At 38.8% G+C, this 23,867-nt stretch overlaps 1 protein-coding gene across 5 annotated transcripts in view; it reads left to right on the top strand.

The window, feature by feature from the left end:
• The first annotated feature begins 272 nt into the window (after positions 1-272).
• Positions 273-23,867, top strand: part of GYPC (glycophorin C (Gerbich blood group)) — a 94,328-nt gene continuing 70,733 nt past the window's right edge. Inside the window, exon 1 of one of the 5 annotated variants that reach the window (XM_020967130.2) lies at positions 273-633. In XM_020967130.2, coding sequence (XP_020822789.1) covers positions 628-633 — 6 coding nt within the window. In that variant the 5' untranslated portion in view covers positions 273-627. The remainder of the gene's footprint in view (positions 634-23,867) is intronic. The other 4 variants (XM_020967133.2, XM_020967131.2, XM_020967135.2 and 1 more) reach the window with 4 other exon arrangements.

Below are 23,867 nucleotides of genomic sequence, written 5' to 3'. Positions count from 1 at the left end.
AAGAACTAGGGAGTTTTGTAACCACTTTCATCAAAAAAATAATTTGTAGTCCAAAGTTTCCTATGGCCCATATGAAAAGTAAGTTGGGAAGAGTTATCTCCTTCCTGGGGGTGAGTAGAAATATCGTGTGTGTGTGTATGTGTGTGTGTGTGTGTGTGTTGTGTGTGTGTGTGTGTGTGTGTGTGATAGAGAGAGGAAGAGGGAGGGAGAGAGAGAGAGAGAGAAGTGCAAATGAGCATGTGTGTTCCAGAGTGAGTGTGTATTCATTAAAAAAAAAAAGAAAAGAAAAGAAAAGGTAGAAACCCCTGGTCAGCTAACATTCAGGAGAAAAGGAAAATAAAAAGAAAAAAAAAGCTAACAACCCTGCCTATCTCCAAATTTGAGCCCCTCCCCTCAGCATGTGAGCTGTAAAGAGAATGACACATGTGCTGTTTCCTTTCCCAGTTGTCGAAGGGTCAGGAACCAGACAAGAACAAGAGGAGACTTCTCCAGGAGACTCCTGCCTTTTTCTGATCCTTCCAGCTGTTCTGCTCAATCTCCCCAGCCCTCCCTGAGCCAGCCGAGACCAGTGGCCCAGGGCGCTCTGGAGTCTGTCAGTTATGAGTGACCCAAACAGTACAACAGTGGATGACGGTGAGTACCTGTTTGTACTGTGTGTTTGTCCCACACTGCCTGGAAACAGTTAGAATTCAATGGGGGGAGGAAAGGGGGCTATTCACAGACTCCCCATTTCCCCGAGGAAACTGACCTCAAAGAGAAGGAAAGAAAACTGGATGTAAAACCAAAGTACCTTATATTTCTTTTCTTTTTGAGGAGTAAGGAGAGCCTAGGAGGGAGAGAGGGGGTCCAGCCAGTAAGTTTGGTATAAATTCATTAAAGAGGGATACCTTTCAAAACAACATTCTTCTCTTTTCCCCTCTTCAGTCTAAGAACTGAGTTAATTATGGGAAAGGAAAGGGAACAGACGAACTCCTTGTATTTTGATGTTTGTTCATTTGTTGGGACATTTTCCCTTCCTCTGGGGGAATTAAAACAAAACATGGAGGTGGCGGGGGGGGGATTAGTGGAACAGTTGAAGTCTTAAGGCACCAATAGTGCTTTTCCTAGAAGCTGCCTGGCTTGATCTGGGCATAAGCCACTAGCTGGCTATGTGTAACTTGATACTGAAGCTGAAAACTGTCCATATTTAAAAGCATGATACTGTTATCTGTCCCCGCCTCCCCACCCTTGCCCCTGAAGTTTAAGAAGGGGGGAAGAGCGGGAGGGAGAGCACAAGAGAGAGATCTTGGGCAAGAACTTTTTTTCATAAAATAATAAAAATGCAGACAGTTGGAGAGGGAGTCCAAGTATTTAATAACTGAAGTGAACTTTCTGAGAACTTTTTTTCCCCAAGCTGCCAAGAGAGTTCTGCTGAAAGTAGGACTGCTGAGCAGTATTCAAAACAAACTCCAATAGCCCAACAAGGTATTATGAATGGGCAAAAGAAGCAATGGTGAGGGTGATACCCTTGACTAGTTGGGGTTTTCTGTAAGCCCGCTGGTATCTGTTTTCTTTCTCTTTTTAGTTTTGAGTTAGCACATGGTTTGCTAACAGGAAGCCGTATGTGAAAAGATTCATTGTGAGGATATGTAGAAGATTCTGTGAGCTCTTCCCCACCCACGCCACCCATCTTTTGAAATTACAAACTAACTTTTTTTTTCAATACCCTTTGCCCCCCCCCCTTTTTGGGCCTTCTCAATTTTGGCTAGGTTCAATTATTATAGTCACCTAGTCTCCCATATTTTAAGTGGCGCCAGTAGTTAGAGGAGAAAAGCCAAGCACCCAAAGATGAGGACTTGGGACTAATATTCTTTAATGTGTGGGTGTCAGAGAGAACTGCTTTTTACAATTCAAGAACATTTGTGTTGTTGTGAGACTTCTGAGTTTTCCATGAGGTCCGGCCCTCCCGTGTATGGCAAGGGAGATGTAGGCAGTTTTCATGGTGGGCATGGGGGGGGGGGGACAGAAAAAAATGCATGATACTTCTAATTATTCAAATGCAAGTAGTTGTTGATAGAATACAGAGGAAATACTTGCGAGATGTTAATTCCCTATGTCAAGCCAAGACAGGAAGATATTCCTTGGCCAGAACTATTAGGGGTGTGTGAGTGTGTGTGTGTGTGTGTGTGTGTGTGTGTGTGTGTGTGTGTGTGTGTGTGTAAGTTTGTGATTTTTTTTCTTAGAAGTAGTTCTTTAAGATTGGGGCAGGAGCTCGATTCTGAAGATGAAAGTAGATCACACACATTTAATGACCAGAGAACTGAATTTTACAGTCCAGCTTTGCATCCTATTAAACCTCACATTTGATTTATATGATGTTGGGATACATCTTGTAGGAAAACTGCCTGCCTGTCATTCCCCCTGCTAATCCAGGCAGGATGTTTCTATATCCTGTCTTGATTTCCATTACTGAACAGGGAAAAGGGGGGGGGGAGCAAAGCACGAAGTTTCAAATCGATAGAACCAGTGAGGGCTTCCATAGCCTTCTTGATCCAGCTGTGTTCACAAAGCTAGGACTGGGCCCAGATTCCAGAAGTTATTTTTTTCACGTGACTCATATTCAGTAACCTTGAGTTCCCAGCAGCTGAATCAAAGAGGTATTGAAGTTTAGTCAGTAAGAGGCCAGGTAAAGCATTTTTATATATCCCTGTCTTTGACAGGAGCAAAAAGGGTTATGTCAAGCACAACAAAGAAAAGATTTTTGTCATTGCTTAATTCCACAGAAATATGTCAGATGTTGGAGTCCATTCATCATGTTGAGAAGCCAACGTGTCCCCACGGCTTACTAGGATTGGGCAACTAGTTTCTGGGTACTTACAAAATGCACTGGAACTGGAAGGGGAGGGGGTGTTGCTTCAAAGCTATTTGGAGAGGGGGCCCCTCAGTAATTTGGCCAAGATAGCTAGATTGTTGCTGACAGTAGTTTCAGCCAGAACAAGGGAGTTGTCTGTCTCCAGGAAACTGTCACCAAAAGGTTTTATGTGTGCATTAGAGATGGAAGGTCAGGAACAACAGCAGTGACAGTGTTAGCTTATACAGAACTTTTTCTTTTCCTCTGAAGAACTCTAAGCATTCTGGACTTATTCCTTGGAGGTAAATAGGGAACAGTTTTCATGATACTTTCCAGATAGGTATCAGAGATCATAGAATTTTAGATTAGAAAGGAAACTTTCAGGTCAACTTGAACCTGATTCTGCTAACTTAACGGCCTCTCCCCCAAACTGTAAATTGGCATCTACTATGATTGTAGAAGCGATTTCAAACAGTGCTCACTTCTATACCTTACAGCTAACTGGGAAAATGGCCTAGGGGCTGACCTTTCATTGTAGTGACCAATTTCCGTCCTAAAGAACAAATAATTTAAAAATATTTCCCTGCTCTCCATAGAAAGGTTAAGGACTGTGGATGAAGACTGTTGCATGCATTGTGAAGCATTGCACTTTTGTTAGTTGTTTTTGTTGTTTGTTTGTTTTTTCCCTTAACTGCTTTTATTTTACTAGGAAGGGCTCATTTCAGGGAGATCTATTTGAAAATTACTGATGTATAAAAACAAAAGACATCAATAATACTTTTTAATTAACTGCACATGTTCTCTGGCCAGACCTTCAAACTTGTTAGTTCTTAGACTTGTGCTTGGCAAGACATGCCCTTGCACATGGTAGTTACTTAACAAATATTCGTTGAACTACATTGAATTGAATATGGAGGATTCTTATGGCACTTTTGCAAAAAGCACCTAAGTCCTTTCAAAGGTGCATAGTAACCATTTGCATATCAATTTGTTCTAGTTGGGAAGCAAATTCTCAAAAAACTGTAATGGACTCCAACTGCCTACCATAGTGTCCTTATCCTAGCGTTCATGGCCTTCCACGGTCTAATCACTATCTAATAATACTATATATTATCCAATAATACTAATGCTACTTATTGAATAATATCTCCTACTGCTCTGCACAATGATCTGCCTGCCCCAAACAGGCAGCCCAATTTAGGTATTCATTCCAAATCCATGTCTTAGATCTTGTTATTTTTCCCTGGAATAACTCACTTTTCTAATTACCCAATCCCTACCCAGCTTTTAAAAACTGGATTAAATCCTACACCCCAACTCCCACCCCCACAAGTCTTCCTGACCAGTTCAACCCACAGGTATATGGAGTTACTGTGCTCAGTCTTTGCACTCAGCAAAAGGACCTTTTTGAAATGTTCTAATTGTAAATTCCAACCAATTCCACCCATAAGGTTTGGTCCCAGGTGGGTGGCAAATCCTTTGACAGATTAATCAGACGAATCAAGCCACTGCCAGTGCGACCACAGGATTGTACAATTTAGATCTGGAAGGCCCCTCAGAAATCAGGTTTCAATGTCCTCTTTTTATAAAGGAAGCAATTGAGGCTTAGAGAATATAAGTGACTTACCCAGGGTCACACCAGTAGCAAATAGCTGAGTCAGGGTTTGGACTCAGACCAAACTCCAGATTTAGATAAAAGGAAACTACAGCACAGCTATTTGATTCTCTCTTATAAGGCAGTTGTGAACTTGTCTCTGGGATGATGATCAGTCAGTCAAGTTTTTTTTTTTATTGTTTATTTATAGCATTCTTTTCTTTTTTAAATTTTGACTTTCAAATTTTCTCCCTCCTTCCCACTCTTTCCCCCACCCATTGAGAAGGTAAGCAATATATCAAATGTTCCTGTGAAATCATGTAAAACATATTTCCATATTAGCCATATTTCAAAAAATAAAACTAAGAAAAATAAAGAAAGTGAGAAAATTATACTTCAGTTTGCACTGAGAGGTCATCAGTTCTCTTTCTGAAGGTAAATAGCATTTTTTTCATCACGAGTCCTTTGGAACTGTCTTAGATCATTGTATAGATCAGAGCAGCCAAGTCTTTCACAATTGATTATCATCACAGCATTACTGTTACTGTGCCAGTTACTATTACTCCCAGTTCTTTGCATTTCACTTTGTATCAGTTCATGCAAGTCTTACAGTGTTTTTTCTGCAACCACCCCCTCATCATTTCTTATAGCACAGTAGTATTCTATCACAATATTATGTCACAACTTGTTCAGCCACTCCCCAATTATTAAACACCCCCTCAATTTCCAATTCTTTGCCACCACAAAAAAAAACATAAATATTTTTGTACATATAGGTTCTTTTCCTTTTTCTTTCATCTCTTTGGGATACAGACCTAGTAGTTGCATTGCTGGGTCAAAGTTATGTAGAGTTTTATAACCCTTTAGGCATAATTCCAAGTTGTTCTCCAGAGTGGTTGGACCAGTTCACTACTCTACCAGTAGCAGTTTATTGGTGTACCTACTTGTGCCTTATCCCCTCCAACATTTTTCATTTCTGATAAGTGTGAGGTAATACCTCAGAGCTATTTTAATTTGACTTTCTTTAATCAATAGTGACTGAGAGCATTTTTCATATGACTATAAATAGCTTTGATTTCTTTTTCTGAAAACTTCCTGTTTATGACATTTGGCCATTTATCAATTGGAGAATTGTTCTTATTTTTATAAATTTGACTCAGTTCCATACTCAGTGTATATTTAAGAAATGAAGAATTGATATTACTTCATTGTCTATGGTACCTTTTAGCAAAACGTAGCTTGTCTCTTTTAATTAGGTCTACTTTTTTTGCTTTTGCTTTGTCTGAGATCATGATTGCTACCCTTGACATTTTTACTTCAGCTGAAGCATGTTAGATTCTGCTCCAGAGCTTTATTTTAACTCTGTGTGTGACTTTCTGTTTCAAGTGTGTCTCTTGTAAACATATATTGTTGAATTATGGTTTCTAATCCATTCTGCTATCTGCTTCTATTTTATGGGTGAGTTCATCACAATCACATTCATAGCAATGATTACTAACTGCATATTTCCCTCCATCCTATTGTCTTCTGTTTCTTTACTCTCTCTCTCTCTCTCTCTCTCTCTCTCTCTCTCTATATATATATATATATATATATATATATATATATATATATATACACACACACACACATATATACATATATATGTATGTATATATGTATACATATATGTATGTATATGTGTGCCTGTGTCTGTGTCCTCCCCTGTCCCTCCTCAAAAGTCTATTTTGCTCTAACCACTGCCTCCTTTAATCCATTTCCCTTTTTTTATCATCCCCTCTCTTTCTTTTAACCCCTTCCCCATCTATTTTTCTATTGGGTAAGTTACATTTCTATACATAACTGAGTATATAAATATACCTTTCCTTCTTTGAACTGATTCTGATAAGAGTAAAGTTCAAGAATTATCTGCCACCCATTACCCCTACATCTTCCCATTATTGGAAAAGCTCTTTTTTTTAAACACTTCCTTTATGCAAAAAAAAAAAATTTCCCCATTCTATCTCTCCCTTCCCCATTCTCCCAATGCATCCCACTTTCTCACTCCTTCATTTTTGGGAGAGATCATTCCAACATAATCAAATCACACACAAGCCCTCAGTCTGTGTAAACTCATTTTAACTGCCCTAATAATGATAAAGTTCTTGGGAGTTACATGTATCATCTTCCCATACAGGAATGTAAACAGTTTAACTTTACTGAGTCCCTTATGATTACTCTTTCACATTTACCTTTTTGTACTTCTCTTGCATCTTGTATTTGAATGTCAAATTTTCTATTTAACTCTGGTCTTTTCATCAGGAATGCTCTAAGGTCCTCTGTTTCATTAAGTATACATTTTTCCCCTGAAGGATTGTGCTCAGCTTTGCAGGGTAGGTAATTCTTGGTTATAATCCTAGTTCCTTTGCCTTTCGGAATATCATATTCCAAATCCTCTGCACCTTTAACATGGAAGCTGATAAATCTTGTGTGATCCTGACTGTGGCTCCATGATATTTAATTTTTTTTTTTCTCTTTGAGCTCTGGAATCTGACTATAACATTCCTGGGTAGTTTCATTTTGGGATCCCTTTTAGGAGCTGAATAGTGCATTCTTCAATTTCTATTTTACCCTTGGGATTTAAGATATTGAGTTAGTTTCCCTTGATAATTTCTTGCAATATGTTGGCCACACTCTTTCTTTGATCATGGGTTTTAAGTAGTCCAATAATTCCTAAATCATATCTCCTTGATCTATTTTCCAGATCAGTTTGTTTTCACATTTTCTTCTCTATTTTTTCATTCTTTTGATTTTGTTTTATTATTTCTTGACTTCTCATGGAATCATTAGCTTTCACTTGCCCAATTCTAATTTTTAAGGAATAATTTTCTTCACTGATATTTTGTACCTCTTTTTCCATTTGGCCAGTTCTCCTTTTTAAGGTTATAATTTCTTCAGTATTTTTTGTGCTTTTTAACAACCAAGTTGTTAAATCTCTGTTCATAATTTTATTGCATCACTCTAATTTTTTTTGGAGTCAATCAGGGTTAAATGACTTGCCCAGGGTTCATGCAGCTAGTGAGTATCTGAGGCTGGATTTGAACTCAGGTCCATCTGACTCCCGGGCTGATTGCTCTATCAACTGTGCCACCTACCTGTCCATCCAGTTTCTTTTCCCAACTTTTCCCTCTACAAGTCTTACCTCTTTCTTTATGTCTCCCAGGAATTCTTGTTGGGCTGAGGTCCAATTAGCATTTTACTTTGAGACTTTTTTGGTGGCTGTTTTAACATTGTTGTCTTCTGAGTTTGTCTTGGTCTTCCCTGACACCTTTTTAATGGTTGAATTCTTTTTTGTTGTTTGTTAATTTTCCCATCCATTTTCTTGACTTTGAACTTTATGTTCAAGTTGAGCCTTGCTCACCTTGGGGTAGGAAGGCACTGTCCCAAGCTTCAGGCTTTTCATGCTGCTATTTTCTAGTTCTGAGGGTCTGCAAGATTTTGGTGCTTACAAGGTGGAGAGGTATGGTTGCTGTTGCTGCTCTCCTGGTCTGTGCTCTGGTCATTACCAAGGAAGTCCTCCTGGTCCCCTGTAGATGTACAGGCTCAAGCTCCTCTTTGCATTGGAACTGTAGCCAGGGCCCTTACTCTCTTGTGACTGACCACTGGCCATCCTCTCTGTCCTGAAACTGAAACCCAGAACTGTGTATGTGGGCAATGAAATTACCCAAATGAGTGCTAGCTGTACCCAATGGCAGCCAAGGGGCCCCCTGTAGTCTCTGTCTGACAAGTTGTCCAACCTCCTTGCTATCTCTGAGCTGAGAGCTCCCAAACCTGTTGTAGTAGCTGCTATTGCTCCTCCATGTCTGTAGGCTCCAGACAGACTTCCACCCTGGTGTTTCAGATTTCTCCTGCCAACCTCTTAAGTTTTCTCAGGCTGGAAAAATATTTAACCCTGACTTTTTGTTAGTTCTGCCACTCCAAAATTTGATTTGAGGCATCATTTTTAAGTTTTTTGGAGGGGAATGATGGTAAAATTTAGCTAGGTGGCTACCCCTAATCTGCCATCTTGCTTCTTCCTCAACAAGTATTTATTTAGCATTTATGTGTCGAGTAATAGTGGTGGCAAAAAAATTGGAAATTGAGGAGATGTCCGTCAACTGGGGAATGGCTGAACACATTGTTCTACATGATTTTGATGGAATACTATTGTGCTTTAAGAAATGACAAGCAGGATGCTTTCAGAAAAAAAAACCTGGAAAGACTTACATGAACTGATGCAAAGTGAAATGAGAAAAACCAGGAGAACATTATGCACAGTAGTAGCAATATTGTATGATGGACAACTGTGTATAACTTAACTATTCTCAGCACTATAATAATCTAAGAAAATTCTGAAGGACTTACGATGAAAGGTTCTGTCCATCACCAGAGAAAGAACTGATGGAGCCTGAATGGAGATTGAAAATATTTTTTCTTCACTTTCTTTATTTGTCTTGGGTTTTTTTTTAATCTGTCTTTTCTTTCACAGCATGACTTACATGGAAATGTGTTTTGCATGACTACACATGTATAATCTATGTTAAAATCTTTGCCTTCTCAGTGAAAATGGGAGGGAGAATTTGGAACTCAAAATTTGGGAAAAAAAAGAATGTTAAAATTATTCTTACACTTAATTGGGAAAATAAAATATTAATTTTTTAAAAGCCAAAGAGAACATTTTGTAGATGGTCTTAGTGGTAACAAGAAGTCACTGAAGTTTATTGAGTAAGGGTTGATGCAGTCAGATGTGTGCTTTGTGTTGGGTGCAGTGCCCAAACATCATTTTCTGGCCCCAACATCAACTCAGAACAAAGGCCTGTGGTTAAGGTCTAGATTCATTTCTTTGGCTGTGCCCTGACCAATCTTTTAAGTCACTCTTTCTCACCATGAAATACATGCATGCACAAATGCCTCCCCATCCTCTCCCAAATAGCCTATCTCACCGCTCTTGAAAGGAAGATTATATTTTGATCTTGAAATATATTCCATCTAACTTGGCCTTTCTCTTTCTCATGCCCATTGCTCCATCTTCCTTCTCCATGACTTTGAACTGGCCATACCCCATGCCTAGAATGCTCTCATTCATCACCTCTGGCTCATAAAATCCCTCATTTGCTTTAAGATGAGCTGCTGGGCTTTGATGACTCAGGAAGAGAGAGTAAAGCTGCCGACTTTGTGCAACTCCCACCTAAATCCAATTGGAGCAGAAGTCAAGACAAAGCCTGTTGGTCCTCTCTGAAAATGAAGGGTGAACAACAACGAATTCAGGCACCACCTCCAAATGAAGCTTTACCTGCTATCTGTAACTTCTAGTGTCCCACCCACTATCTTCTGTTTAACTACCTTGTATTTATTTTTAGGTATTATCCTTATAATTTATTCTCTACATATTTAGAGTTAAGAAAACTGGGTCTATACAACTCTGCCACTTACATGTTGTTTATCTTCCCTTGGCCCTGGTTTTCACATCTGTAAAATGGAAATAATTATATTAAAAATACTAAAATTATAATACTAAAAACTAACACTACTACTACATAGCCCAAGGAGTTCTTGGGGGGAGGTGTTTTGAAAATTGTAAGGTGATCTTATAAGTATGAGAGAAATCATGTTTTATAGGGAAACCCAAATCCGACTGTTGGTCTCATAATATGCATCCTAGATTTAGCTAAACAATAAAAAGCAGGCATGCTCTCTCTGTCTCTGTCACTCTGTGTGTCTCTGTCTCTGCCTCTCATTGCTTTTCTTTCTCTATTTCTCTGACACTTTCTGTCTGTTTAATTGTCTCTCTCTGTCTCTGTCTCTCTGTCTCTGTTTCAGTTTCTCTCCCTCTGTGTCGCTCTTTTTCTCTCTCTTTCTCTGCCTCTCTTTGTCTCTCTGTGTGTCTGACTCTCTCTGTGTTGTTCTTGAGGGAGATGCTGCTGTTGATTAGCTATACTCTTATGATGCCATATATGTAACATTCTATAAATATCCACAATCACGATCTACAAGTTTAGCCTTTTTTTCCCCTCTTAGTAATAGAGTGGTAGCTTGGATTGAACTATCCTGTGTTATATTCAGGTCCCAGAAGCTGTATACTTCGTCCCTCCATTCACTCCCCCAGCCCCTCTTCCTCGACCTTGGCCCCTGCTTCTTGGAGGCCATGTTACCCATTTCCATTAGGGCTTCTTTTGATGACATTACGTACATGAACATCTTAAGTAATGGACATGGAAGGGATGTAACTGAGGCTGGTATAGCTGGGGTAAAATGATACTGCTGTGAAATTAGTTTGGGAGGCATGGGGAAATATCCGACTCTCTGACCTCCCCCTACCTCCTGAGGAAGTCCACCCATGTCCTTTGTGAAGTAGCAGTTTCAGGGAGCTAAAAGGCTCTATTAAATCAATGCAGAAATATCCAAGAAGAATCTCTGTCTTACCTCACGCTCTACACATCTATTTCCTCAGATTCAGCATTGGCCTCATATCAAATGGCAAAGACATTGTTTTTTCTCTAGCAAAACAACCAGTCTGATGGGAGAGATACAGCTTTGACCTTGAGGAATCACCTGGTCTATTCAGGGAGACATAACCTTTGCATTTGGGGAGGAAGGACATAACCCCTGCTCTTAGGAAACCTATAGTCTGATGGGAGAGGTAAAATTCCTCACCTACAAAGTCTCCTCCCTCACTCCTACCTTAATAGTAAGAATTAAAGCGGAAGGAATTAAGTTGATTAGAATCAAGTACAGAATTAATGCATGATTTCTGTGCCATAAAGACTTATGAAACTTCTGCAAAATGTTTGTAACAAATTCTGGAAAAAACAAACTAAACAAAACTAAAACAACAAAATATATAGCTAATGAAGCTTTCCTGCTTCTTTTAAACAATGCCTTACATCTTTCATATGACCACACACCATAGTGGTAACCAGAAACATAATCACTACAGACAGCACAGAAGTGGGCATCCCTCTTTGAGCCTGGGCTATTGATAATGGGGCTGTTACAACTGTTCCCATTAATTTTTCATTGTCTCTCTAGTGTCAAAGAAAATATCATTATGAAAAACAAAAGAAAAAATTATTTTTTTAGAGAATTAATGCATAAAGGTTTCATAGGGAAGGTAGAGGGTAGAGGTCAACATAGAAGGTGGTATATGGCCAAAACAGAAAATCAGAAAACGGCAAGATCTAATGGAGAAGAATGAGGAAGGAACTGTGTGAAGCTCAGAAGTAGGAATGAGTGAGGAATAGTTAGGGAGAGACAGAAAGAGAAAAATTCACTTTGCTGGAGTGAAACCTCCAAGCTGGATTCCAATCCTGCCTTTGTGAGTAATTACCCAGGTTATATGACTAATCATTAAATCTTGACAGTCTTCACTATACTACTTTCCTCGTGTGCAAAGTGAGAATATTAATATATACTCTTACTGATTCACTGAGTTGGGAGATGATAAATATGAAAAACTTTTCTGACTTTCAGCCCAGTGTACCTTTGACTAAAAAAAAAAACTGTGGAGGAGGGTTAAAGAAAAAATGAAACATTGATTTCTTTTCCATTTTTATCTGGATAGAAACTACTCAATGGTGCTCTTTTTTGTTGTTGTTCAGTTGTTTTTCAGTCATGTCTGACTCTTCATGACCCCATTTGGGGTTTTCTTGGCAAAAATATTGGAGTGTTTTGCCATTTCCTTTTCCAGTTCATTTTACAGATGAGGAAACTGAAGCAGAGTTAAGTGATTTGCCCAGAGTCACAACACTATTTTGATTTGCATTTCTCTAATCAATAACGATTTAGAACATTTTTTCATATGACTATAGATGGCTTTAATTTCTTTATCTGAGAACTGTCTGTTCATATCCTTTGACCATTTACCAATTGGGAAATGGCTTGTGTTCTTATAAATTTGTCTTAATTCTCTATATATTTTAGAAATGGGGCCTTTATCAGACAGACTGGTTGTAAAAATTCTTTCCCAATTTTCTACCTTCCTTCTAATCTTAGTTGCATTGGGTTTGTTTGGAGTCACAACACTATTAAGTGCCTGAGGCCAGATTTGAACTCAGGAAGATGAGTCTTCCTGACTCCAGGCCTGGTACTCTATCCACTGTACCACCTAGCTACTGGGTGTTCTTGTTAGAAACATAATATTGAATTGGATAAACCCTGACATCTATCCAGCATGGCATTCTTATTACTGTGATTCATAGGATCTAAGCATAAAGGGCAGACCAGCAAGTATGGCCAATGGTTGGGTTTGGCTAGCCCTTCCTTTCTTCCTTTAGCTGAGGTGGTTCTTGATTGGCCTCTGACAACATGTGGAGGCTGCGGAGGGAGAGAAAAGGAAGATATGGAAATGACAGGGACCACAGCAATCATTTAGACCAACTCTCTCATTTTACAGATGAAGAAACTAAGCCCCTTTGAGAGGTTAAGTGTCTTGCCACAGGTCACACGGGTTGCAAGTCACAAAAGCTTGGATTGGAACCAAGATCCTCTGATTCCAGATCTAGTGCTACAGAGTGCCTTATTCTTGACTTTGAGGAAAGAACATGAAGGAATTTGCAGAAGCAGGAGTGAGGAAAAAATAAAGACCAAAGCACACATTCTACCCTTAAGAGAGTTGGAGACTGGAGCTATGTAAAAGGAGCTATGTAAAGGGGAGAAAAAGAACATTGTACTGTCAAGACCATTACTGTTTCATGGAGCCTCCCAGGTGTCATTCAATAAAGGCACGGTATCTGTGGTTCTCTAATAACAATGGCTGGATACAAAAGAAAGAGGCAGCATTGTTACCCTCAAGGAATTCGAAATCTAGCCAGGGGAGCAAGGAGATAGGATATATACCAGACATATAGGAGATAATTTAAGGACACAGCTGTGTATTAATGTTTGAAATCTTTAGATCCCTTTGACATACTTTGTACTTTTCAAACCATCTTTTTCTCCATTGTTTCATTTGGTTCTGTGAGCCAGGCAGAGCCAAAATTACCATTCAGATTTTATAGGTGAAGAAACTGAGGTTCATAAAAGTTAAATGTTTTGTTTTTTTTTTTCTGAAGTCACATAGCTAATACATGACAGAGCCAGCTCTAAAATTCTGGTCTCTTGACTCTTAGTCTAGGACTCATTCCAGCAGAATGTAGGGCAATGATTAGAACCCATTATGGCTAATCAAAGACTTTCTAAAGGAAATACTATGTTCAGCCAAATTCTGATTGAGGTCTTTGAGCACTGGATCAATAAGATAAGAGTACCCTAGATGAGAAAAAATGGAAAGGAAATGCAGAATCTGGGAGACATTTTAGAATAAAATATTAATTAAAACAACAAGGTGAATAACAGAACTGAAATAACAGAAAAGAGGAAGCAACTGGTGGAAAGGCAGATCTGAGAATTCCATACAGAGCTCTTCTTTCTTTGACCCCTACCACATTTACTGTTTGTCACTACTCTAGCATTCATGATACAAACCAGGAAGAAGGACGTGCAGCCTGGACTTAATTTTGACCAATAAAGTAAAGATAGTTGGTGAAAGGGAAGTAGCAGGTACCTTGAGAGAATCTGACCATGTTATCTTCAATAAATGGTCTACCATTACTTCCAACCTTAGATTCCTTAATTTATTATATATTTAGGATGAAGTTTTGTCAGGTAGACTATTAGCAACTTGAGGTAGGGTACTATGTTTTCAAGTTAGCATTCTCAGAGTACCTGTACTAGGGCTAGGAGATAGGTAGGGAGTTAGTAAATACTAATTTAATTAAATTGAACTAAAAGTAAAAACAGTTGAAAATTCTAAGAGGTCAATTACCATATCTTCAATAACCATCTATCATAACTGAGCTTCAATATTGTATTCATAGCTACTCTCCCTTTCCTTTTTTCTGTCTATTTCCTGTGTTAGTAATATTTTTCTTTCTGTCTTTCTGTCTCTGCTGCTCTTGTTCTGGCTATTTTCTGTTTGTCTGTGCTAGCTTTGTCCTTGCCCTTTTCCTGAATTCAGACCATCTCTGAAGAGTCTTTTGAAGACTCTGGCTCTAGTTTCAGAAGTTAATGAATTTCCATTTTCTAATCTCATCTCTTCAAAATGAAGGAATAGGCTTAGATTTTCCGTAAGATCCATTCCAGCTATAGCATCCTATCATGTTATGAATCTTAACAAGTATTTATTGAGGATCTAGATGTTTTTTGCTTATGTGTGGTGACTCTTCCAGAGAAGGAAGTCAGCTGTAACCCACACAGTTTGCTCCAGCTCATACTGATTGTCCTCTTTTCTGATGTCCCATAGTACTTCTATTCAATGACACAAATCTTAGAACTTAATAGCTCTGTTTCATGTGTTGGCCTTATCTCTCCAGGAAAACCAGGGCAGAGATCATGTTACCTTCTCTCATTAATTCATTTAGTCAGTCAGTCAGTAAGTATTTCTTAAGTACTTATTAGGTGCCTAACACTTTGCTGTGCATAAGGGATACAAAGAGAGGCAAAAACACTGTCCCTTCTTTCAAGGACCTCACAGTATAATGGAGGAGATGACATGTAAATAACTGTATATACAAGATATATACATACATAGGTGTGTGTGTGTATAGAAAAAAATATATATATACATATATATATACATACACACACATACACACATACACACACACACACACACACACACACATAATATATATATATATATGAGAGAGAGAGAGAGAGAGTAGATGGAAAGTAATCTTAGAGCGAAGGCAATGTGGAAGTGAAGATACAGGAAACACAGAAAGGCCCCCTGCAGATTTAAGCTTATTCTTTCTTTTTTATTAATTTATTTTGATTTACCAACAATCACCTCCATAAGCTAGATTTAAGCTTATTCTTCAAGGAAGCCAGAAAACCTAAGAGGCAGAAGTCAGAAGGAAAGCATTGTGGCATGGGAGACAGCCAGTGCAAAGGCAAAGAATTGGGTGATTGAGTGTCCTGCCTGAGGGACACCACATAAGCCAGTGTGACTAGATCATGGGGTTCATGGAAAGGAGTAAAATATAAGACTAGAATGGTAGGATGGTCTGGGTTGTGAAGAGTTTAAATGCTAAATGGAAGATTTTATATATTTAATCCCGGAGGTAATAGGGAGCCATTGGAGTTTATTGAGAAGGAAGGTGACATGGTCAGACCTGTGCTTTAGGAAAATCACTTTGGCAGCTGAGTGGAGGATGGATTGTAGTGAGGAGAAACTTGATGCAAGAAGATCGTTGTATTAAGGAGAGCAATTAGAAAGCCATATGAGAGTTAATAAAGGCTATTGATATACCAGGGTGAGTAGTAGAGAGAAAGGAATTCACATGAGAGGTGTGAACATAAAAATAATAAGATGTGGCAACAATGAGACAAGTGGGTAAGTGTAAATGAGGAGCTGAGGAGGAACAAAGGTTATAAACTGGGGAACCCGGAAAGAGGTGGTGCTCTCAACCAGTATAAGAAAATTTGGAGGCAAGGAGGGTTTCTCCTTAGCATCTAGCATGTGATTAGATAGGTTGCAGATGCTCAATAAATACTTGCCCATTAACAGAATCTTAGAATGTCGAAAATATATAGGGATCAAGTAGTCCAACCTGCTTCTTCAGCAGACAGGACCAGAAACTAAGTCTCCTACCTCTAAGTACAATGACATTTCTGCTCTTTCATGCTGACACTCTAGTGAAGAGGGCAAAGGACCAAGAGACAAATAATGTGAATCTTGCCATCTGATGCTAAAAAAGTATAGATTTTAGGTTAATCCACCTACATAATCAACCTTCCTTGTCATTGCCAAGACCAGAAGTCCTCTTCTGCTCTTCACAAATATTCCTTAATTTGCCCTTCTGTGACCTATTGTACAAAATATTGGGATGAGAATCAAAAGCTAGTGTAGGAGGAACACACAATGTACCTGACCCCAGACCGAACAAGTCCTTGAAATAGCCATGCATTTTTTTAGTGATATTTCCCTTTTTTTCATAGCTCCTCTGATCACTAGATCAAGAGGGTAGAGCATTAGCCTTCAAGCCTCAAAACTTCCCCTCAGTCTCACCAGAAACCAAGAGGAGTTGAAGAAAAAAGAAAATATGGACATTTTCCATTAGCCATTTGGCTGATTGCTACAGGGAGGCACACTGGAGGGAGCTTGTAAATGACAGCGCTACCAGTAGGCGCAAACAAGATCACTCCCCTTTCTTTGGACATGGGGACTCATGCTAGGGTCAGAAACTTGGTTATTACACAGTTCTCTAAGCCAGGTAAAGCAGTGTCAAAGGACATCTTTGGAGCATCTGGGGATAATTGGGAAGGGATAGGAAGAAAGGAAAATGAAGAAAAGATGAAGGAAAGAAAGCAGAAGAGAAAAATTGAAAAGAAAAAGGCATATAATGGGGATAATATAAAACTGCTACCTTCTTATATTTTCACATCACTTTATTCTTTCCAAAGCAGTTTCACACCCATTATCTCATTTGGTTCCCACAGGTTTTGCATTATAAAATATCATATACATTTACATATTTCAAGTTCTTCTCTCACCTCAAAGTCATCAAAATATCTGAGGCTATAGCATATCAATTTCTTGCAAATTTAATAATCTCACATTTTTCTCTTCCCTATAATGTGTTTTACCCTTCCAGCCAGTTCTTTTCCTGACTTTTATACAATTATAGTTTTTTTTTACTTTTCTGCTTTATCGGCATGTATTTATCTATAAGATCACACTTCTTTGTTCTTCTGCTTTTCTTCCTTTTTAATATAAACAGATAAACTTTGTCTTTGCAACTGCAGCTTGTCTGCTCTTTCCTCCTATTATGGCTACAAAAACCTTTTGCTTTCTGAGACCATAGTCATTCTCTTGGGCAGGTGGTTTTTCTTCTACCCAGAAGTTCTACTTCATTATCTAATATATGATTTGGTTTTACTTCTATTTTCTGCATCCTCCAAAGACTTGAGAAAAGTAATTAGTATTTAGTAATGTTAGCAGCCTCTACTTTGTTTTACTGGGCTGCTTGCTTTACTTTTCTGCTGGATGCCATTGAAAATGCTTAAATATCACTAATTCCATTATTGCCAGATAGTTGGAAGATCTGGGCTTGGATCCTAATCTGGTACTTAGTTGGTGTGAATCTTTAGCTGCTACACAACTTCTTTAAGCGCCTCAGTTTCCTGTAGTATGTAATGAGTTGGGGAAAGAGTTGGATTGGATGTGTTTTAAGGTCCATTGCAACTCTAATATTCTGTAATCCTAAAATGTTTTGGTTTCCCTTTTAATAATTCTTTCCTGCTTATCCTTTACCCTACTATATTCTTAAACATGTCATTTTTTTGGAAATTATCTTTTTTTTGATTTTTACTTTTTTCTTCACCAGAGTATTTCCTTACCACAACTTTAAACATGAGCAAGTGAAATTTGAAGTTGGCTCTCTGGTTTTTATTGTTCCCTACTCCCCAACTGTTGCCTTATTTTCCTTCTTGAAGTTGATACCCAGAAACATTAAACTATAGCATTATTCTCCATTGATTGTGAGTGCTGTTCTTGGCCAAAATAAATATCTGATTGTAGTGAACTAACTAAACTAACATGTATAACACCATTTCTAAGCTACTTCTGCCAATATGCTCTCACACTCACAGATTAAATCCCTAGAGAGTGGTTATTACTTTTAGGTTAAAAGGAGGTACCTTGTTTGTACCTACTCCTAACAGTAGAGTCCATAAGCCCCCACCAGAATGCTACCATATAACAGTCAGATAGTAGACACAATCAGTTCAAAACAATGGCATTTATTGAAATGGCATAGGAAGAACAGCCACTACAAATTATTTTCCCATAAACCTAGGATGTATTTTCCCCCAAATAGCCTTAGCATTCATGAGAAAGGTGGGCAAAAGTTTAGGATACAATGGTAGTGAGGGGCACATGTAAGAAATACATTTGGCCAATGAAACCTACACTTCTGATATTATAGGGCTTTGATGTCCCATTTCTTCTCACTTAGTCCTCTCTATAGCTCAGCTCTCAATTGCCACTGCTAGCTCTCTCCAGTCAATTATCAGTTCTCTTCTCTGCTTCTCTCAGTCCTGCTTCTTGAAGCTCCTTAAATGCTACATCTCTGTATTCATGTCTGTCTGGAGAGTGTGTGTCTGCTTACCGCTACATGCAGTGTCCCCTACTGGGCAAGTGTTAGACACTATGAACAAGCTCTCCCCTCCCCCTTACCTTACTTCCTTTTGGTATAAGTGCAAAGGTAATGCTTTGAGCCTGAACTTCTCCAAACCGTGTAGACTGACTCTAAGATATTTAAAGGCCTCCAGGTTCATAGCCAATCATGGAAGAGCATGGCTAACAGGCACAGCGTTTAAGCAGCTTGTCTTACTGTGTTTATATGCCTCATGGATATCAGTGACGAGTGCTGAACCTAAGTCTTCCTACTCCAGTGCCCACCCTCTACCCATTAAACCAGGATGCCTCTCAATATCACTAAGAAATGTCTCCATCTTGTTGTGATGGTCCTGTGTGTCACAAAAACAATAGCCAAAGGGTTTTTATAGGAAGTCTACTCACAAAAGATATATACAGCTCAAAGGAGGCCATTGGGGGCACTTCATATCTGCCACTTGAACAGGCCCCTTAATTTTTGAGCTGGGATGCCCACCTTTAAATCACTTTCTCCTTTATCCTTCTACTGATGCCTTAGCACTTAGATCATCCTCAACATTCTCTTTTTGCCTTCTCTTGATCTCAAAATAGTGGCACAAAGAATTCCATTACGTAAGTTTCTCCTTTGATACCATCTTAATCTGCTCATCTTTATCTATTAAACAAACACATCACCACCCACTTTCTCTTTTTTCTTTCACATAAGATATCTTTAAATATGCCTTTTTTTACTTGACCAGCTTTCTTTGACAGTCTACACAGATGTTTCTCATTTGTACTCTAATTAATCTCTTCACCTTTTTTTTTAATCCATGCTCTATATTAAATTCCTATCCAGCAAAAAACATCCATTTTTCTTTCTAAAGCCTTTGGCTTTACTCCCTCCCTTGAGAGCTTTCTTTATCATATTTTTAACATGTCTCACAACTCTCCAACATCTTGAAAGGAAAGTAGGACTAACCTTCCTTTGATCATCTCTCTTATCATATTTTTAATTTCTTCCTTTTCTAATAGGAATTTGCTCATCCCTTAAATATCTCTGCCAACTTTTTTTTACTTTTGAGAAATTAATTTCAGCTGTTAGTACGGCCTGGTCAAAAAGATAGGTCAGCAATTTCTATTCATTTGTGTACATAAATCCTGTCAACTCTAAAGACCCACTCCCCTTTTTTTGTAAATATATTCCAGACTATAAGCATGTGTATCTAAATTTGTATCTAAATAATTCTATATTTGTATAGACTGATTTCGAATATTCAGATTCAAAGGTCATTTTTTGATTGCTTCTGACCTATCAGCACTTTCTGAGATAGTTGAAATAACTCCCAGGCATCACCCTTCTTTGTGTGCACAGAAAGGATGAGGTATCTTTAAAAAACATCCCCTTTATCACTTATTACAGGGGATTGGGGGCTGGGAGAGGTAGGGGTGGAGCACAAACTGCAAATTTCAACTTTTCCATTTTTAAACAAAATTTATAGCTATGTAGTGGGGCTTTGAGGTAGACCTCTGTACATGTGGAGAAGAATTTGGATCCTGACTGAATAGGTTCCAGGGAGATGTTTGAAGCAGATAATATCGTCTCCTTACCACTTAGAAAGAGGCTTATGCACTCTTGCAGGAACAATGCTCAGGGGAGAGGGTGGAGATTTTGACCTAAGAGCTTCAGGAACCCCAAGAGCCTCATTGGGAGGACAGAGAGAAGCTATAAGAGGTGCTGAACATGCTTGAGATGAATGATGTGCATGCTGATTCCACCAGAGCAGCTAGTCCCCTCATCTTCTCGGGAACCTGGGACAGCTGTGACCAGAGCATGGGGTGAGACTAATTACTGGAGCATTTTTCTCCCTTTGCCTCTTCCTTTTTATTTGAGAGGACAGATTTCATCTGAGAGTTTTCTATCACTTAAAGGTATTTCCTGGCTATTTTAAGTAAAATCAAAGCAGACATATTTGACATAAAGATCCATCTGAATTGCTTTCCAGCTATGTTTTTCTTTCTATATGCAAACAAAAAGGTTTGCAACAATGTTTTGGTATTGTTATAGAGAGATATGTGGCACAGTGGGTAGAATGTTGGGGCTGGAGACTTCTTTTCGAATTCAAATCTGACCTCAGACACTTAGTAGCTGTGTGACCTGGACAGATTATTTAATCCCTGTTTGCCTCAGTTTCCTCATCTGTAAAATGAGCTGAAGAAGGAAATGGCAAACCACTACCGTATCTCTGCCAAGAAACCCCAAACGGGGTCACAAAGAGTCAGACACAACGGAAAAGACTAAACAACAACACAGAGATACAGAAAAATGACCAAGGTTTAAACCCTAAACCAAAAGTGCTGGCCTTCTTCTGGGTGGAAGCTGAGCTAAATGGAGAAAATATTTTATGATTCTGATATTCTGATAAACTTCCCAAAAGGCAGAACTAAAATGGGTGCTTTTTTTTTCCTTTGCCCTCAGCCAAAATCAAGTCAAAACACTAATTTTGTTTACTTGGGCAAGCCCAGGTTGTTGGGTCATGTTTCCTCATTCATTCTTTCTTCACTCTCCTCATGTATGTAAAAAGAAAAAGAAGAAATAAACCTTGTAGTGGCATGGAGTTAAGGACAGTCGTTAAGGAGTCAGAATTATCTGTCAGAAAAAGAAAGATGTGGCTGGACCTATCACCTTTTGTACTTTCTTTTTGTTTTCTTCTATGCATTTTTAAAAATGTTTTATTCATATTGGGTTTTTTTTAAATATTTATCATTACCCACTAATCTACCACTACTATCCCTCCAAATTGAGGCCCTCCCTCACAAACACATAAAATAAATCAAAATAAATTAACAGGTTGACCATGTCTAAGAATGCCTGGCTCATTCTGCACCACTGGTCCCATCTGTCTGCCAAGAGGCTGGAAGTATGTTTCATAATCCAATCCAATCTCATATCTTTCCACGTTATCTTTAATATATAAAAATCTCATCCGCATCTGGCTCTCACAAAATCATAGATCTAGAGGGTGAAGGGACCTGGGAAGCTATCTAGTCAAATCTTCTCATTTTACAGATAAGGGAAATGAGACCCTAGCAGATTAAATGATTTGTCCAAGGGATTTACTCACACACGGAGTGAGCATGAGAAGTGGACTTGAATCCAGCTCCTCTGAGTTCAGTGTCAGTGTTCTTTGCAATGTACCATATATTCTTCCCTTATTGACCAAGGTGAAGAGTTGTCAAACTCTGTCTCATCATGGGATAAATTTTCTTATTCATGAAATGTACTTCTTATACTATAATTGCACCCACCTTTCTCTTCTCTCAAAGCCTTGACTACTTTATCTCTAGCCTTTTGCTTTTTCTCTGTATTATAGGTTCGTATTTTAGAGTGTGCTTTATGCTATTTGTATGCTTTTATTTAGTCTTTATAGGCTTCCTTCGAATTCTATTTTCTCCTCTTCTGCCTCTTTTCCTGATCCTGTGGCACTTCCCCAATTCTCTATTCTCACACAAACTATTTAGATTAAATCATCTTCTTCCTTTCCCTTGTGGTCTTCTCCTTGTTACCTGATAGAAAAGGACATAGGCAAATCACAGGACTGTCTGCTTTTTTTTCCCCCATTTCATCCTCTATTTTCATTATTTTTCTTTTTCCTCCTTTTCCTCATTCTGCCTCAGCTCTTGAGCCTTTTCCCCCTTCCTGCTTCCATAGTTCCTTCCCCTTTGCATCTGTTAGCTCCTCTTGCCAATCCCCTGGCCCCCGTTAAGGGGAAAAAGTCTGAGCACTGACCATCCAAACTCACGCAGTTCTACTCAACCTGCCTTTCTTTGCCTTTCCTTTCTCCATAAGGTCCTCTTTGGCTTGTTCCATCATTGCCATAACCATCATCTTCTTTCTCCTTTCTCCATTCTCTTATTTTGTTTCAATTCTTATAATACCTGTAGCAGTCTTCCTCCTCACCTGAGGTGACTAGATTAACTTCTTCCCAGCATGTCTGTTTGTCTGTCTGTCTGTCTCTCTCTCTCTCTTACTGTCTCTCTGTCTCTGTCTCTTCCTCTGACTCTCTCTACGTCTTTCTGTCTCTGTCTCTTGTATTTCTGTCTCTGTCACTGTCTCTCTGTCTCTTTGTCTCTGTCTCTATCTTTTTCTCTCTTCTCTCTGTCTCTCTGTCTCTGTTTGTCTATCTGTTTCTCAGCTGGCTTATCCCTTACAAAACCTCTGTGAGGTAGGTAGAGTACAGATTATTTTCTACAGTTGACAGTAGAGAATCATAGGATAATAAATACATAGCTGGAAAAGATGAGAAGCCTTCTAGTTTAACACACACACACACACACACACACACACACACACACACACACACACACAGAGGCATTTTACAGATTAGAAACCTGAGAGCCAGAGAGGTTTATTGACTTGCCTAAGATCACACAGATACAACATGGAAGATCTGGGAAACTCCCATCCAGAGAGTTTACCTAAACAATTTGTTTTTCTGCTTTAGATCTTTTTTACACATAGTTAGCTTGTGAAGCCACAAGAGAGACCTTGCCTTTGGCCCCAGGACTCTTTCCTAAACTTTCCTTGATTCTTGATCTCTACTCCAAGGCTTTGAGCCTTCTAGAGTTTCTGGCCCCTTCTCCTGATCACTTGTCTGAGTTTAAAGATCTGCCACATCTAAATAACCCCAGTTAGCCTTCTTTTGCCACCAGCTTTTGGCATCCATTCTCAGAATCCACTTTCCTATTTTACTTTTACCTTTTTGTCTTCATTTGGAGCAGATCATAAGACTATTTTTTTCTAAGAATATTTACAATGGAAAATGGACTGTAGCTAGAGTAGCTTAAGGAACCTATCTGGTGGCCCTAAACTTCTTAAGCTACTCTAGCTACAATCCTCAGGACTTACCTAAGTTCATCACGTTTTTCTCTAGGCTAGGCACAGCCAGCTGGATTTTAACTTGAGATAGTAATGGCATTTTGATCTACCAAGTCAACCTAGGACCAATTTGGTGGCTATCTACCTGGAATCCCTGGATCTAGCTCACTCATCCATTTTTCTAATCCCAGACACATTTGTAGCCATTCAAGAAGCATCTGTTGTCATGGTAGAATTTTGGTACTCCATCTATCTTACTACAGGATAATTTAGATATCTTTTCCCTTTATGACCAATATGCATGCCACGGCAGCCCCCCCAAAAAAAACACAGAAATTATCTTAACAGTAAGAGAAATTCAGCTGAATACACACCTAAAGTTTCTAAGAGGCAACTTTAGAGAGACTAAGTG

This window comes from Phascolarctos cinereus, unplaced genomic scaffold (genome assembly GCF_003287225.1).
Source record: "Phascolarctos cinereus isolate Bilbo 61053 unplaced genomic scaffold, phaCin_HiC Scaffold_726;HRSCAF=1367, whole genome shotgun sequence".
NCBI lineage: Eukaryota > Metazoa > Chordata > Mammalia > Diprotodontia > Phascolarctidae > Phascolarctos > Phascolarctos cinereus.
The sequence above is the reverse complement of the archived record's forward strand: the minus strand, read 5'-3'. Positions and strand labels throughout refer to the sequence as shown.